Source organism: Filicampus tigris, chromosome 17, assembly GCF_054856515.1.
Source record: "Filicampus tigris isolate MCC_2025a chromosome 17, RoL_Ftig_1.0, whole genome shotgun sequence".
In the NCBI taxonomy this organism is placed as follows: Eukaryota; Metazoa; Chordata; class Actinopteri; order Syngnathiformes; family Syngnathidae; genus Filicampus; species Filicampus tigris.
The window spans coordinates 5935350-5951687 of NC_141233.1; the positions used below are offsets into that span (position 1 = coordinate 5935350).

The 16338-nt window shown below is 42.1% G+C and overlaps 1 protein-coding gene across 6 annotated transcripts in view; it reads left to right on the plus strand.

The window, feature by feature from the left end:
* Positions 1-2404: 2404 nt before the first annotated feature.
* The window catches only part of fryb (furry homolog b (Drosophila)), a 41054-nt gene continuing 27120 nt past the window's right edge, over positions 2405-16338 (plus strand). For 3 of the 6 annotated variants that reach the window (XM_086057506.1, XM_086057509.1, XM_086057508.1), the window contains exons 1-14: positions 2405-3230; positions 8860-9053; positions 9743-9796; positions 9907-10046; positions 11175-11265; positions 11343-11422; positions 11935-12015; positions 12578-12746; positions 12818-12910; positions 13671-13769; positions 15436-15537; positions 15625-15728; positions 15839-15947; positions 16030-16116. In XM_086057506.1, coding sequence (XP_085913632.1) covers positions 2966-3230; positions 8860-9053; positions 9743-9796; positions 9907-10046; positions 11175-11265; positions 11343-11422; positions 11935-12015; positions 12578-12746; positions 12818-12910; positions 13671-13769; positions 15436-15537; positions 15625-15728; positions 15839-15947; positions 16030-16116 — 1668 coding nt within the window. In that variant the 5' untranslated portion in view covers positions 2405-2965. Of the gene's footprint in view, positions 3231-4780; positions 5077-8859; positions 9054-9742; positions 9797-9906; positions 10047-11174; positions 11266-11342; positions 11423-11934; positions 12016-12577; positions 12747-12817; positions 12911-13670; positions 13770-15435; positions 15538-15624; positions 15729-15838; positions 15948-16029; positions 16117-16338 lie in introns of those variants that run through there. The other 3 variants (XM_086057507.1, XM_086057511.1, XM_086057510.1) reach the window with 1 other exon arrangement.

Genomic DNA, 16338 nt, shown 5'->3' on the forward strand with positions numbered 1-16338 from the left:
ACATTGCATCGTAATATCTCATGGTTTCGCTATAGCAATGTTTCGTAACATAGTCTAAGTTAATTGTATGACATTGTTGGAATCGCATAAGACCATGTTGCATATTTAGAATCACACAAGCAAAAGAATAATCCGTTTTCGCAATCACACACAAACACTGAAACCTTGAGTTTTCCCAAAGCTCTGTTTTTCCTTTTTTTCTGTTTTTGCATCCACGTTTCTATCGTGACATTGAAACGATTGTATGTTTCTCTTGTTCCCCAGTATCAGGATAGCTCTGTTAGCTTTCTTCCACTTGTGAACCAGACACTGTTTGTGAGCTGAAGGGCAAAAAAAAAAAAAAAAGGAAAGAAAAACACTTAGCACCTGTCCCCCAAGCAGGGAGAGGACACAAGCTCTCTTTTGTTGAAGACTCATCAGAAACCTGTTGAGCAAGACCGTTCACGGTATGGCCAGACTTCATGGCTTAGCTTCGTTTTGGGCTTCACAGGACCATTACATCACCTAAATGAAATGACAGTTGCCACATTTAAAAAAAAAAAAAAATGCTGATGATGGAGCAACTGCCATGTTGGCGGAGGCACAGTGGCTCCTTTTCTCCTGGGCTGTCAACCAGCGTGGAATCAATCAAGACTTACTAGCTGCTTTTCTGACCTCTCGGACGATTATTCTCCCCCCAAAAAACAGTTGCAACTTAAATTCTTGCTAAGAAACAGGCAACTTGAGCTGAATCAATTTCACTGTGTTTTTCATAAGCAGTCATTTATCCATATTTTGGCAACTTTTAACCTGAGGTACAATATGCTCTATCTTCTTGCATCTTGCAATATTGTGCGTGAGTGCTGAAATCAGATTTTTCTTGAAAAAAAAATTTGCAAGATTTTATTTTAACGCCCAGTCTTAGGATGTGGAGATCAAAAACAATACATCGTATTATCCAGAATCTTCTTGTTGACCTTCTGACGACACACTGACTAATCAGGTCGAGCTAAGCAAGTAGAGCAGCTTGTCACAAGACAGATCATCACAAAACAATCAGAGCTAGCCTGACTAACTGCCACAAACTGATTACAGAGTACGGTGGCTTCCGTGAGCGCATCTTTAATTGATCACTCGCAATTGTCTGTTGGCAAACAAGCGAGAAAAATAACAGCGAGTTTATAGTGTCTCTGTCTTGCGGCAACAAACCTTTTGTACCATTACAATTTCATGCCAAACCCAATGCTTCAGCACATAACATGTCATTTGATGTCATTAGCAAACCGAAGACGTTCAACGGTTTATTAAAAATGTAATATTTGTATAAAATACGTTCAAAATATACCTTTCCAAACAGCGTTAAATGATAAATTTGTAACAAGCAAGGCAAGCATTCATTTTTTGTCCTTTTGACAGAATTCTGCCATTTTGGTTTAAAATGTCGATTTTAGTGACATCCTCTTGACTAAATTGAGTCATTTTGTTTTGAAGTGTCCATTTTGGAGTTGGGTTGTCTCTTTCCAAGGGTAATCTATACCGTCATTTTAATTCCAGGACAGGACCTTAAAAGACAGCATTTGCTTTTATGATCACTGTCTAAAAATAATATCAAAGTTGATCATATCTTCAGCCATCAATATTCATGCATACAAAACCCTTTTTTCTGGAATGTTTTTCATCTCATTCAGCTGAAACATGAACCAACTTGTTTTCACACATTGGGCCCCTTGGGTGTGACACTCAATGGGGATGATGTCATGACAATGGTGGCATCAACAGCGAAAAGGCGCCCTAGGGGGTAGGTTTTCTACAGAGAAACCAAACCAGATTTTTTTTTTTTTGCCAGGTGGTACGAAAAAGGCTCTCTACAAAGTCTTGATGTTTCTTTGCTTGTGCTAAATTGGGAAGTGCTGGAGTGATCGCTACCGTTCCTTATTTTTAGGACTGACTGTCGTTTATTTTTGATTTTGAGAGATCTAGGAAGCAACAGGTTACTCAAAACACTTAGCTTTATTCCATACCTGGGCTATCTGTATCAGAATTAACTATTGAGACATTTGCTTTGAGTGGAATTGTCCTGGCTGGAAGCCTTGCCTGTTATCTTTTCAAAAGCTATTTGCTTATCAAGTTAAACAGTCAAACTTGCGAGTCCATCCCGGTGTTGAGGGCTTTTCCTGTTTGTGTTTGGCTCAGTCCCACCCTCTTTGTTGAGGGGTGTGTCAGCTCCCAGTAACTCAACACCATTAACACGTTGAGGTTACTGTAACTGGCTAAACAGCCTCGACCAGTGAGCTGTAGGAACTCAAACGCTTACTCACACCCACATGCTGCATGTGTCTGCTTTTTGGGTCAAGCCTGCACATGCATGCCATTCTTTCACACGTCCATACTGCTGTGGGATGCGCGAAACAGAAGGAAGCAGGTGTTTGGAGTAGTTCTTCACGTATGATCTGTGGGAGTGTTGGAAATTCCCCTAAGAGGAAAGAAAAATAGACAGCAAGTGGAAGAAGAAAGGAGATCCACCCAAACATTTTCACGCAACCAATCATGACACGCTCTCGGAATTGGATCCCTCCCTTGTTCACCACCTGAGAGTTGAGGAAGCGCAATTGTGCCTCAGAGAGTTAGAAGCTTGAGCGCGACAACAAAGACCAGGCTTGACACGTCCGCTGAGCTTTCATAGAAAAGAAGATCTTGGAAAACTAAGAACACTTCAGACGGAAACTTTTTGGGAGGACAAAGCTTGAATCCTTTGTCCGACTCTGGTGACTTTCTATTGGACAGAACTGACTCAAGCTTGAGAAGAGACTGGATGTACAAAGAGATTCAAAATTTTATGAACACACATCACTTTGAGTTATTCGCAAACGTTTTCCGGAACCAGTTTATCATCGTTCCCTTTCAAGACATCATGCTTTTTATTCCTCCAAAGCGTAACTCTGAGGTTTTAACGGCAAACTAGTGAAAAAAAAGGACTTTCCCAACAATGATGTCGTTGGAGGATTTTGGAAGCATCGCCAGCCTCATGGCTGAAAGCGGAATATCGGATGACGGTGACAACCTCTCGCTGAGAAGCCAAAGCCGAAGTCTGGTTCCGGATCTTGATGATCAAAGCCTAAGCCAGGATGGTATTGTCATGGAGCGCATTGCCTCATTGCCCCTGCCTTTGCACATGTATGATCCCATCAACTTCATTGGGAGATTTCCCAAGTTCCAGTCCAGGTCCAGAAGGCGAACACGGCTCATCGTAGGTAGGTGATTACATGTTACTTCCCTTTAGAGAATTCATCTTGAAATGAACACAGGCAAGGGCCACCTAAAAGTCATTGATGATTTACGATAGACCTAATTTGAATGGGATGCGCTCATGCAAATCTGCTCATGAGGTGAAGGTTATCCAATGTTGTACAATCAGTAGTGACACTGTGGAAGAGGTAGCAGCGTTTTATCCACTGCAGAATCGTCTTCTACCTGTTTGGAGCCACTATCTTCTGCATGTCTATGACTTCAGCAGTGGCCTAGCCACTCTGACAACCTCATCAAACGAAAACATTGAAATTCCTGACATCTGGTGCAAGCTGTCAACTAACTTAGACTTGAGTGAGTGAGGACTTAGTCGAAATACGCAACCATGATCTCACCATGTCAGTGAGTCAAAGAAACGGTACGTCATTTCATTTCGATTCGGTTCAACATTTCCTGTTAAAAAGGCCAACCGCGTTAGCAGTTGACGGCAGCCCCAACATAAACGGCTTGATTTTTGTCAAGGCTGCTCACTTTAACATGTCATCTCAAGGCCCATCTTCTTTTTCGCGGTTACGTGCGTTGGTAGCAGGACCGTGACAGAATGTCAAGGGGGTTGTCGGGCCTATTTACAAGAAATAACTTAAAATAGATCAACTCAGTGTTCATTAACGTCAAACATTTTCCACCGTGCTGCAACACAAAGCTCACGTGAGACAAACAGGTATGTGCTGCGCATGCACGATCGGCCGTTTTAAGCGTTTCAACCGTCACGGAGCACACGAGGACTATTTGAGGTTATCAGTTAACACTGCGCTGTCTGCTTGACACAGCTGACTCAGACCGACGTGAGGAATGCATGTGTGTGTGTGTTTTGTCATCATCAACTGACTGCCAATTCGATAATGTCCGATGAACATTGTGGTTTTTCCCACACTCAAAAAAGTCAAACAAAGGATATCCTTTTGATTGGATGTTACATCTGTGATATTGCTATGCTGATCACTGGCGAGTCAAATCTCGAATTGCAGCAAAACTAGTGGCTGACAGTCGGGCCACTCATAAATATTAGGGGCTGACCCCAGCACACTGCGTGACGGTCCAGTCGGGTTTATGTACTGCCTCCAGCTGTCTCATGTAGACTTGTACAGGTGAGGCAAGGTCACCTTAGAGTTAGTCTGTGCTTAGAAGCACATACCTCGGGTCAAATGGCCACCTAGTCCTTGGAAATGTTCAGCACAATCGATGCTGCGATCGCCCTCCAGCGGGCTCCTTTCTTGTCATACGGAACACAACGTCAAATTGATTCCACTCATGTCTGAGTCTTGGCTGAAATTAAGCCGCTTTTATGAAAAAAAATCACTTTGAACTACAGAAGCCGCGAAAATAAAATCTATGGGAGAAGAAAAAATCCTGACAAATGAACTCGGAAGTAATCAATGAAACCGAGTTAAAAATAAGACTACAGTAAATGGTAAAATAGAGCACCAGGTTAAATTACAAGCTCCAGCTTCCAGCCGTCCATCCTTTACGCTCCATCCTTCCCTCTCCCCCACCCTCACTCCCTCCAACTGGCCTCTAAGAGGATTGGCTGCTCTCATCTCCCGATGACATCTGTGTATTGCTGTCCTGAGAGAGCAAAACACAGAGGGGCTGGGTGTTGTTTTGCCGGCAAGATAGCAACACAGAGTGCACGCATCCCTCATTCCGGCACTTTCCATCCGCAACGCCTCATCCTATCCTCCGCCGTCTGTCACCGTGGCGACGTAGTCCCTGCAGCCATGGCGACCAGCCAGCAGGATTCTGGCTTCTTCGACATCAGCCTCAAGTCTCTGCTCAAGTCCTTCGGCGGCAGTGAGTAACACCCAGAAATGACAGCTCGAAACGCGTGCCGCTTCTTGCGTATTTTCAGTTGGCAGTCCTGACAGGACCATGTCACAGCGTTTAGCCGCTTTACGTAATGCGCTGACAGTGGATGAGGGGTGAGCCGAGGATACAGTGGCTACACCTCAGCATTTTGCTATGTTAATTACACAGCACTTCATTTGCATCACGGTGGGCCAAGGTTGTTCTAGTTAGTTAACAAAAAAGTGGAAACTAGAATAGAAAAAAAAAAATTCATTTACTAAAATAACAGTTTTAAAAAAAGATATTGCACTGTTTACGAAACTCATTCAAGCAAACTATGATTATAGCAAAAATATCTGGAGTTTTTGGCGTTATTAATTCCTTTCCTCCATAAGCTTTTTGGGTCCATTTGAAATCTGTGTTGGCTTTGCCAGCAACGTAGGCTTACTTTGTCATGTTCATATGTGTCTTAAGTCTGTTGGCTATTGTGATTTTGACCTAATATACTACATATCTACATCACCTAGGCGGCCGTACTATTCTGAGAAAGCCCAATCTTATCTGATCTCGGAAGCCAAACAGGGTCAGGCCTGGTCATTACATAGATAGAATACCAACTGTGAATAACGTGACATAAGCTTGCCTAAATGAAAGCTGTTCAGTTACACTTATACCTGTCCCAAGCTTGCATTCATACAAAGGGTTGGAGTCAGCAAATGGTATCTGTCAATAAAAATCTATGCCAAAACCTCATTCAAAAAAACAGCAACCTTGAATAGGTGAAAACAACTGGGAAGAAGAAGCAGACACAGACACGCCGTCTGCATCTCATCTCAGAAGCAGTACAGTATTATACACTGTGCTTATTGTACTTCATCTTGTGGACTGCGACATTTGATCGCTGGATGGTTGTTCATCTGTCCTAACTGAATACATTTTTAAAAAACTTTAATCAAATTTTTGTTAAGCAATACTTAATGAATGTCACCATTTTTAATCCAGCCAGTTTCACCAAGCAAAACTATAACACTAAAACTAAAAAAAAAAACCTCAGCATTTAGCAAACTCAAAAATAGCAAAGCCGCTGTAAAAATGAGTCAAAATGAACTGAATTTGAAAAGTGAATAGAAAAAACAAAAAATCCAAAACGACGATAACCTTGACATGGATTAAATGCTACGAAGAAACCTTTGAAATCATTTGATATTCCCTGTTCCCTATTCAAAACATTACCGCCAGCTTTGACCATGGTGTCTTGCCTCAGATCCAAGGTCAAATGGAGGGAAATAAACAATCACGCGTCATCAACCGAGGAAGGATGATCGTGACTCATGCTCCGTGCCGCGATCGATCCAGATGTTTCAGTGTCTTGTCTGAAGTCTGGATGTCATCGCAAATGGAAAGAGTTGGTCTCTTAAAGGAAGAAGCTCAGGTTGCTCAGTGGTGTTTTGTCATCATTTTTGTAACGCTTTCCACCTTGCCATCCTCCCACATGAACATACATGACATTTGTATTTGACTGCACATTAGGTCACGAGGCTTGCAAGTCGTTATGCAACACATCGGCGTGACGTGAAGGATACCTCACCACTTCTTCATCAGCTTCCCGCCTTTATTTCCTCCTTCTTCTTCCTCATTACTTGGCAGAAACCAGCAGAGTGAGCCTGTTGATGGCTTCTTTTGGTTGGCCGCCTAAACGGGCTGCGGTAGAAAGCGAAAAACAGAAAGAGATGCAGGACGACGTCTGAGTTATGGTACAGTATGCTATGTCCAAAGGTTTATACTGTATCTACACCACAGAGTTGTTCAAAGCAGTAGTTCTCAAACAGGGGTCAACTGGCCCCAATGGTCCATGAACCAAAGCATGAATGGAAAGTCTTTATTTTATGTAGAACATAATACATCCAATTGGCATTACAATTATGAGCGGATCCTTTGAAAAACATTCTTCCAGAACCTAAAATTTGAACAATCCCTGGTTTAAAGCAGAGGGAGGGAAATTCTCCAGTCTGGCTAAGATAGCATAGTCATTAATAGCGGGTATTTACATCTGCTGAATTTGATTATTGGTGCGGTTTCCTTTGTAGTCCACATGACTTAGTTTTGCACGTCTATATTTGCATGTGTGCACTTGTGTATAAGTAGTGTGGGGTAAGGGGGGCTGTCGGTGGGAGTGGTGCTCTAAAAATAGCTCGCCCCCCCCTCCTTCCTAGTGCTTCTCTTAGGGCAGTGTTGAAATTCTTCTGGTCAATCTCCACAAGGGGACTCGGAACGCGACTTGGGAACAGTTTGAAAACTCCCAGCAATGCACTTCCAGTTGACTTTCCAGGCGCCAGCTGCGGATTCCGAAGTGGCGGTGGCAAGTTGGAGATAAAATCGAAACTCGTTGACTGGTCTGAAGGTTCACGTGTTGCTTCGGTGCTACGTCACCTCTGATCCAGCCTGGCGTATCAAATGAGGAGATCCTTTGACCATTCCTCGTGGTCAACGGGAATACTTTCATCCAAGCTGAGCTCATCTTCGCCTCGGCTCGGGGATTAAATGTGTTGTCATGAGACTCTGGATTTTCTATACCTTCCCTGTGAGATGATGGAGCTTCTCACCTTTAGCTTTGGTTAGCCATGCTGGACAAGCTGGGTAAAAACCTATTTCTGATTCACCCATCTCCAGTCAGGATCTTCTACTTTTGGTGCATTATGAAGACTGTACTCTACAGACTTTAGGCTCCACCTGTCTTCCTCCATCCCCTTCATCTTTGCCCAGTTTTCTTTCTCAGACCATCTTACCACCTGCGCCATGGAAGTGCCAGCTAGGTGGAGCAGGGCTAGTGTCATTAGCTTCATCAAGGGTCTTGGTAAGCCCTCGGGGCATTGGGCGGGGGGGGGGGGGGGGGGCTGGTATCATGTGAGTGCATGTTATCCTGGTGGCATGAGTGATCATGTTTCATGACAACAGGGGCCTGCCTGGGGGGGCTGACCTGTTTAGTAATTAGAGTTCTCTCACCTCTACACTACCGTTGGCAGCAAAGGTCATAGTCACTTACTCGCAAAGGAATTAATTTGTGACAAAGACAGAAAAACACATTTAGTAGTCGACATGTCTCCTTTGGAGCCTGGCTACTGTAAATTCTCATTCTCAACCTGGCTCTATACTAGCGTCATTTCTCAGTTGATTAAAATGACCACTCAAATGACGACTTAATGAGCGTTCACACATGCAAAAACTATGCTTCCAGGTTTTAAGCTTATGAGACCCAGCTGACAGCTTAACTGTACTGTATTTATAATTTGATCTCTACCTGCAGATATAATTATAAGTGCTGTCTATGTCACTAAAATACACAAGAGCAATGTACCTAGCCCGCTGTGTAGTTAGTGAAAGTGGGTGAGGCAACCTCTCAAAATATCCACTCTCCTTCATTCTTGCCTACCTCCTCTCTTTGTGGTGACCCGACAGTCATACTATGTTTTTGTGGTTTCATAAAAGTGATGCAGTACAATATGTTGCATGTGGAGCCTCAAAACCTGATACAAGGTCACAGTTTTCCATTGCAACGCGTCGGTAGATGCGCGGGGCTCAATTATTCAATGAGCAGTTTTGAGTCGTGATTGCATTTTTGCAATGGTCCATTCCAGTTGGGTTCGGCCACGTTGTGTGGTGTGCGGCGGGCGTTTGATGTCTTGTGAAGTGTTCCATACAAACCCCGTAACGTTGCTTGTCTGGTAAAAAAAAATGGACATGGAAGGAGGAAACAAACGGTGATTTGTCCTGACATCTCTCTTTTCCCAGCTTCTCCGGTGGGACTGAAGCCGCCTGTCCCGCCCGTCACAGCAAGCCTGGGAGAGAGAAAAGGTCCCGTCGTCATGGCGCCCGTCAACGTGGACCCGGAGAGTAAGCCGGGCGAGTTTGTCCTCAAGAGCCTTTTCGCCAACTTCACGCTGCTGTCTGAGCGCAAGATCCGCATCATCATGGCGGAGCCGCTGGTGAGCCATTCAGCGTATATTGAAAGATAGAGTGGCTTACTTTTTACAGCAGGAAGTGTGGATCGATGTACTTTAATGTTAACACAGACCAATCGGCATCTCTATCAGCTTGTCAGGTGCCTGTCTCCTCCCAGAATGCACTTGGCAGAGCTTTTTATCTGGACTTCTCATTCTAATAGTGCTGTTTAAAAACAATTAGTGTAGTAAATTCAATTCTTCATAAATGTATACAGTGAACCTCTTCCATGCACTTTAAACACATTGAACTTATTTAAGCATACTTTTTAAACACATTATATACTGTAAATTAGCGATGCTATCGACAACTGATTGATAATCCAATTAATCAGTAATTATTTTGGAGGATTGATTAATCGTTTAGAAACCTTCAGAGTCAGACTCTGAAGAAGGCGAAAGACGGCCGCCCGAAAAAGATAAAGTAAATGACAACCTAAAAAACCTGTCTGAGATAAAAGAAACAACGATTTCAATGTCGAATAATCGTTACAGCCCAAGTTTCAGCCTTAAAAAAAGCATGGATGCTTTTATGTGAAATTCACATAAAATCTCAACTCAATATTATATAATAATAATATATATCAATTAATATTTCAAATATAATAAATAAAAAAGTAGTATAATAAACATTTTTTTATGCAACTCTAATTTCTTTTGTGTTGTTTTTATAGGAGAAGCCGCTCAACAAGTCTCTGCAGAGGGGAGAGGATCCACAGTTTGACCAGGTTTTGGCACACGCGACGATGACATCACCACCAACAACAAACATGGAACCTGTCAATCACACGACTCTCTCCCCTCCCCTCTCCCGCTCGCTTCGTGTTTATATTTGCAGCTGATCAGCAGCATGAGCTCCCTGGCAGAGTACTGCCTGCCCTCCATCCTCAGGACGCTCTTTGACTGGTACAAGCGACAGAACGGCCTGGAGGACGAGTCGCACGAGTATCGACCGCGGGCCAACACCAAGTCGAAAAAGTGAGCAAAGTCGCAAGCTCACACGCCCGCTTCGAAATCTCGTCTTGCCACTTGTGACAGTTTTTGGCTCCTGTCCCTTTTAGAGCCCAAAGTTGTACGGTAACTCGTTCTAATCCCTCAAGAATAAATTCAACACATTATTGCTGTTGTAATTGAATTCTAATGACTTGACCAAACTTTATTTTACTTTTTTTGCTTACAGTAAATCAATAATGAACTTATTTCACAAGATAAATGAATAAAGAGAATCTGGTTGCATATGTAAAATAGTTTCTTTTAATAATTGAAATAATAATAACTCTCATATGCTATGTTATAAATGAAGACTTTTTATAATCAACCAATGTATTTTTTCTCAAATGTACTATTTTTTTTCAATTGTACGGTTTTGTATTTAGTTTACAATAAATAAATGCACCAATTATTATTTTTTAAATACATGAAAAAATAGCTAAATTGTTAAATTCAGCGGATGTGTTTTTTCTCATTTATGTATATGTATATGTCATATACAATACAATACAATTTTATTTGTATAGAGCATTTCACAACAGCTAGAGCTGTAACAAAGAACTTTATATACAAACAACAAATAGCCATAATAGAACACGTGAAATCAATAAATTAACATTAAACACTATATACAACAGACACCGAGAAAAGAGACGAAAATGTCAGGTCTCAGGTCGGATCAAAAGCCAGTGAATAGAAATGCGTCTTCAACCGGGTTTTAAAATGTATTATATAATTGTTTGGATGCTTATTTTAGTTTTTTATTATTGCTAATATTTTGTATTTACAATAATGAATCCCTCAACCAAGTAACTAAGGAGATTAATTGATTTTAAAATAATGAATTAACACATTTAAAATGAAATAATTTCAGGGGCAAAAATACTATTATTTGTATATTATCATTATTCTGTATTGTTTGATATATTTCTATTTTATTTTTATTATTACGAAAAAATACATTGAGCAGTTGATTAATCATGCGAATGAATAAATACACTTTAATCAACCAATTTTAGGAAGAAAATTAACATAACAAACATTACCTAATCCCCGATCATGTAAACGTTACTGAGGTTTTTTTTGTTTTGCTTTTTTCACACGTGTGTGTCTCAGCGATGAGCAGCAGAAGGACTACTTGCTGGAGCGGAGGGATTTGGCCATCGACTTCATCTTCTCACTGGTGCTCATAGAAGTTTTGAAGCAGGTGAATGTGTGCGCCTGCGGCTGCGTCGTGCTTCACCTACCACGACCGTTGAGCTAATATTTTTCACCCTCATTCAGATCCCGCTGCATCCCCTCCTAGATGGTCTCATTCAGGAAGTGATCAACTTGGCATTCAAGCACTTCAAATATAAAGAAGGGTAAGTGGCAGATTCGGCTGTATTCACACGCAAGTGACACAATTGCCTTTTTTTTCTTTTTCTTTTTTTGTTGTTGTTGATAAACTTCCCAGGCTTGAAACCCAAATATGAAACCTTGGCTTGACATCCTAACCCCGTTTTGAAAATGGGTTATTTTTAACCCAGCAGTTTTAACGGTGTAAGGAAAATGTTTCCTTAGGACGAGTCATCCCAGGCCCACTCAAACGCTATGTATGTAACATTTAATATTCGTGCTATTCATTACGATTTTCCTTCTGATCTTTGTCACTGGAATTTTTGGTAAAAATAGACTGAAAAAAAAAGAAAAGGGAACTAGGCGCTTGGACTTGCTGTGTCAATCCATCTTAAATACACTTTTTGGACAAAAGAATCGGGACAATCGCCATGTCGTCAGAGTAGGTGGAATTGTGTCCCAATACTTATGTCCGCATGCTGTCCTGTATATACCCCAAATGGAGGACGTTGTCGTGCTCATCTTAAGTGTGTCTCAGGTATCTCGGACCCAACACCGGCAACATGCACATTGTGGCGGACCTCTACGCGGAAGTGGTGGGAGTGGTGGCCCAGTCGAGGTACTTCACAGTTCACGTTGATATATTTTGCTCTGTATTATTTACAAGGAACACGTCTGTGTGTTTGTGCCGCTCTGCCGTGTTTGCGTTTTGTCGTCTCGCGACTGCTGCACTACTAACCCCGCAGTGAAGCGCGCGTGCCCACATATGCACATTCCCTTTTCCACCCACCCACACCCACCTTCACCCATCCTCCGCATGCCTTTCTAAATATAGCCCGGCGGCGCCATGTTGATACACATCTCCCCGTGTTGTCCGTCACAAACATCACAAACTCAACAAAGTAGTGATGAAGAATTTGCCATATGCACCGATATGACCAAAGTACAGTATGTGCAGAATGTGCTGTATATACAGCTTACTGTATTTTATACAGTACATATGCAGGGTTTGTCAAAAGTATTGGTACACACTTTTTGAATTAAGGTATTTATTTTTTCTCTCCAGCTACTGTGAATAATGGCAAAGTAGTCAAGAATAAAGAAAGTGGATTCTAAAGCATTGTTGGATGGGGGGAAGGGAAAAGACACACATGGTTTTGGACCTCTTTTTTTTTGTCCAGGTTCCCAGCCGTGAGGAAGAAGTTCATCTCGGAGCTGAAGGAGCTGCGTCAGAAGGAGCAGAGCCCCTACGTGCTGCAGTCCACCATCAGCCTCATCATGGGCCTCAAGTTCTTCCGTATCAAAATGTACCCGGTGGAGGACTTCGAAGCCTCTTTCCAGTTCATGCAGGTAACAATCATGGATCCATCTACGTGGGACTTGACGTGGGTGCGAACTAACTTGTTCTGCTGTGTGCTCAGGAGTGTGCACAGTATTTCCTGGAGGTGAAGGACAAGGATGTTAAGCACTCTCTGGCCGGACTCTTTGTGGAGATTCTTGTACCCGTCGCTGCAGTGAGTGACCACATTAGTTTGAATTATTATTCATTTACTACGAATAATGGCCCTTTTTTCAGCTATATATGCCAGAAACCGATACTGACAGGCAGAGTAATTCAATGCTCTCCCGCTAGATTGTAGAAAGTCCAATTGACCCAAGGGTGGGTAATTTTTCTTAATTTAAAAATTGCTTCAGTTTTTGTTGTTGTTTAAAGAGGAAGTCAAACCCCCCAAAATTCTTAACACACAATATATTCTTTGCAGCCCGACAAGTCTAAACACGGCATTCTGATTAATATTGTGTTTGTGGAATATGAGTTAAATAGTAAAATCCACACATTTTTGTCCATCTCAGGGGACGGCCATTTTGTCACTTGCTGTTAACTGAAAATGACATCACAGTTGCTCAGGGCTCAAGTAACGACCCATCACCTGTTTTCTTGAATCTGAGTTGTGATTGGTTGTTACCTGAGCCCTGAGAAACTGCAATGTCATTTTCATTCAACAGCAGGTGACAAAATGGCCGCCCCCGAGATGGCTAAAAACGGGTGATTTTGTTGCTTAACTCATATTCCATAATATTAATCAAAATGCCGTGTTTAGACAATTGTCAAGTTAATGTCTTTTTAATAACAAAATACTAGTTTGTGTTCTGCCACTGTGTGGCTTCTTCTGATGTTAAGTGTGTGCCTTGACTCAATAAAGGTTGGCAAATACTGACGTCATCAGTTAGTTTGCCTAACTCTTTTGTCTCTCTCTCTTAACCCTCTCTCAGACGGTGAAGAATGAGGTGAACGTGCCGTGCCTCCGCAACTTTGTGGAGAGCTTGTACGACACCACGCTGGACCTGTCCTCCAGGAAGAAGCACTCCCTGGTGAGACGCCTCCTCCTCCCCTTCCTCCTCATTAGCAGCAATTTGTGCGGCCACTTACTGCAACATGCAGACTCTTATCTCTCGGCGGGGAGGAAGTCGGAGGAGGAGGGCCGTCAAATTAGTCTACAGTATGAGTTTTAAACAGATGTTTACACATGCATTGACATGCATGCTTTACACTCATTTACATGCAGTACAAGTATGTGTGAACAGCAGAACAAATATTACTTAAAACAACATAATTTCCAGAGTTGGGCAGTCCGTCCCTGGGCCGGACCGGTCGGACCCTCCGATGGGTATGTTGCGATGACATACAGCTTGAAACCATAATTTGAATCATTCACCCCAGTTTCACACTTCAGCCGTGATTTGTAAACCCTAACTTGAAACTCTGGCTGCCATTGGCTGTCAACTCTGATTATAAAAGTTGTCAAAGCTACATTAAAGTGGTATCTCCACTTACGAAATTAATTTGTTTTGGAAAAAAATTCATAAGTAGAAAATTTTGTAAGTAAAGACGTGTTTTCCATGTAAATGCCCTAATCCGTTCCAAGCCCCCCAATATTCAGACATAAATGTTTTATGAAGCATAAAAATGCATCAAAACATGTGACAAATACATGTTACAATTATCTTATTGCACAATAAATGAGAGTTGTGCATAATGTAAAAAACAAAGAATAGAGTAAAGAATAAAAATGATGGTCGTTTACCTTTTAATTGCTGTCCTCATCGCTTTTTGCCCTCTTTGGTGTGCCCTTTTTGTCCTCTCTCAGAAATGTTTTTTTGCTTGCGGTTTTGTAAACAACTGATTTAATAACATAGCGACTGTCGATACATTACGGTCATATTCTTTGGTGAGATCAACCAAACACATCCCTTTTTCATGCGTTTCTGTTATCTCTTTCTTTGTTTGTATGGCCCAAAAAAACTATTTTCTCCTTTTTTTTTTCTTCCTCGTTTCTAATTCACGTAAAACTATCTGAACACCTCATGGCCTGAGGGGCGAATGACGAGGATGCTGCGTAGACATAACTATCACATGTATATCTATCTACCTGTCTATCTACACACATAGACAAATACGGTAGAGGTCCCTCTTAGCCAATGGGATGCCAGGAAGATGCTAGGTAATAGCCAATGGCAGAGCAGCTATCAGTATGTTGCGTTCAGGAAACTCTGGAGCACTTACATACTTTTACCTTTCGTATCCTGAAATTTCTTTCGTAACAAGAGGCAATATTTTCCTGTTGAGGCATTTTGTAACTTGAAAATTTCGAATGAAGAGACGTTCGTAAGTAGAGTTACCACTGTATCCCTAAAATGAGCCCTCTATGTGACGTTTGTGGTATGTGGCCGCTTCCCACCGCCTCCGCACTCAACGTCACTTATGCAATTGTTTCACTTTCTATGAGCAACCAGCCCGTCAACATGTGACATGTCTTCATAATTGTTTTGTTGAAAGAGATGAAACACGCTGATAACTGCTGATGACGCGTTTCTGCTAAGGCTGGGAGACTTTAAAATAATATGATCATTCATGTTAATCAACAATGGATAAATCAGTTAAATAAATCAGCCCCGCTGTATTTCTGCTCTAAATGGCCCGACGCTTCACCGGTTGTAAATCTCACGTTGAGCATGTGCCCATGTGTGTGTCCACCAGGCGCTGTATCCTCTGGTGACGTGTTTGTTGTGCGTGAGTCAGAAGCAGTTGTTTCTCAGCCGCTGGCACATTTTCCTCAACAACTGCCTGTCCAATCTCAAGGTAAAAAAACAACAACCAAACAACACAAACAATGTTTATGTGTGGTTTTGTATTTTTTAATGATTGTTCAATTGTATTTGAATGCAGAATAAAGACCCCAAAATGGCCCGCGTGGCCCTGGAGTCGCTCTACCGCCTGCTGTGGGTTTACATGATCCGAATCAAGTGCGAGAGCAACACTGCGACACAAAGGTGACCGGACACACATAGTTAAAGTAGGCATGTTATGCCTTTTGCGAGAGGTGAACTTGAACACTTTTGTATGTTTGTAACGCTTACCCCGGTTTGTGCATCCCCCACAGTCGCCTGACGTCCATCACCTCCACTCTCTTCCCCAAGGGGAGTCGCAGCGTCGTCCCGCGAGATATGCCACTCAATATCTTCGTCAAGATCATCCAGTTTATCGCGCAGGTGTGTAGGATATACTCAAAGCTGATAATGATATTACGACTATTTATGTGTTTCAACACCTGTGCCATCTGTTTGTGCTCAGGAGAGGCTGGACTTTGCTATGAAGGAGATTATATTTGATCTTCTGAGTGTGGGGAAGCCTGCCAAAGCCTTCAGCCTGAACCCAGAGGTATCACTTTTGTTTTATTGGACAGATGTTTTTCAGTTTTTCACCTACAAGGCATGTGTCATTACTCGGAATTGGTAAACGATAAACTGTGATAGGGTGGATAAAGTACAGTCTGGGGCCAAAAGTCTGTGTTGTTTTAAAGATCCTGTAAAGTGTATTCAGAGATTTGTTTCCAAATACGTTGCACATGTCTGAAAATGATTGCTGAAAACAATGTGAAAA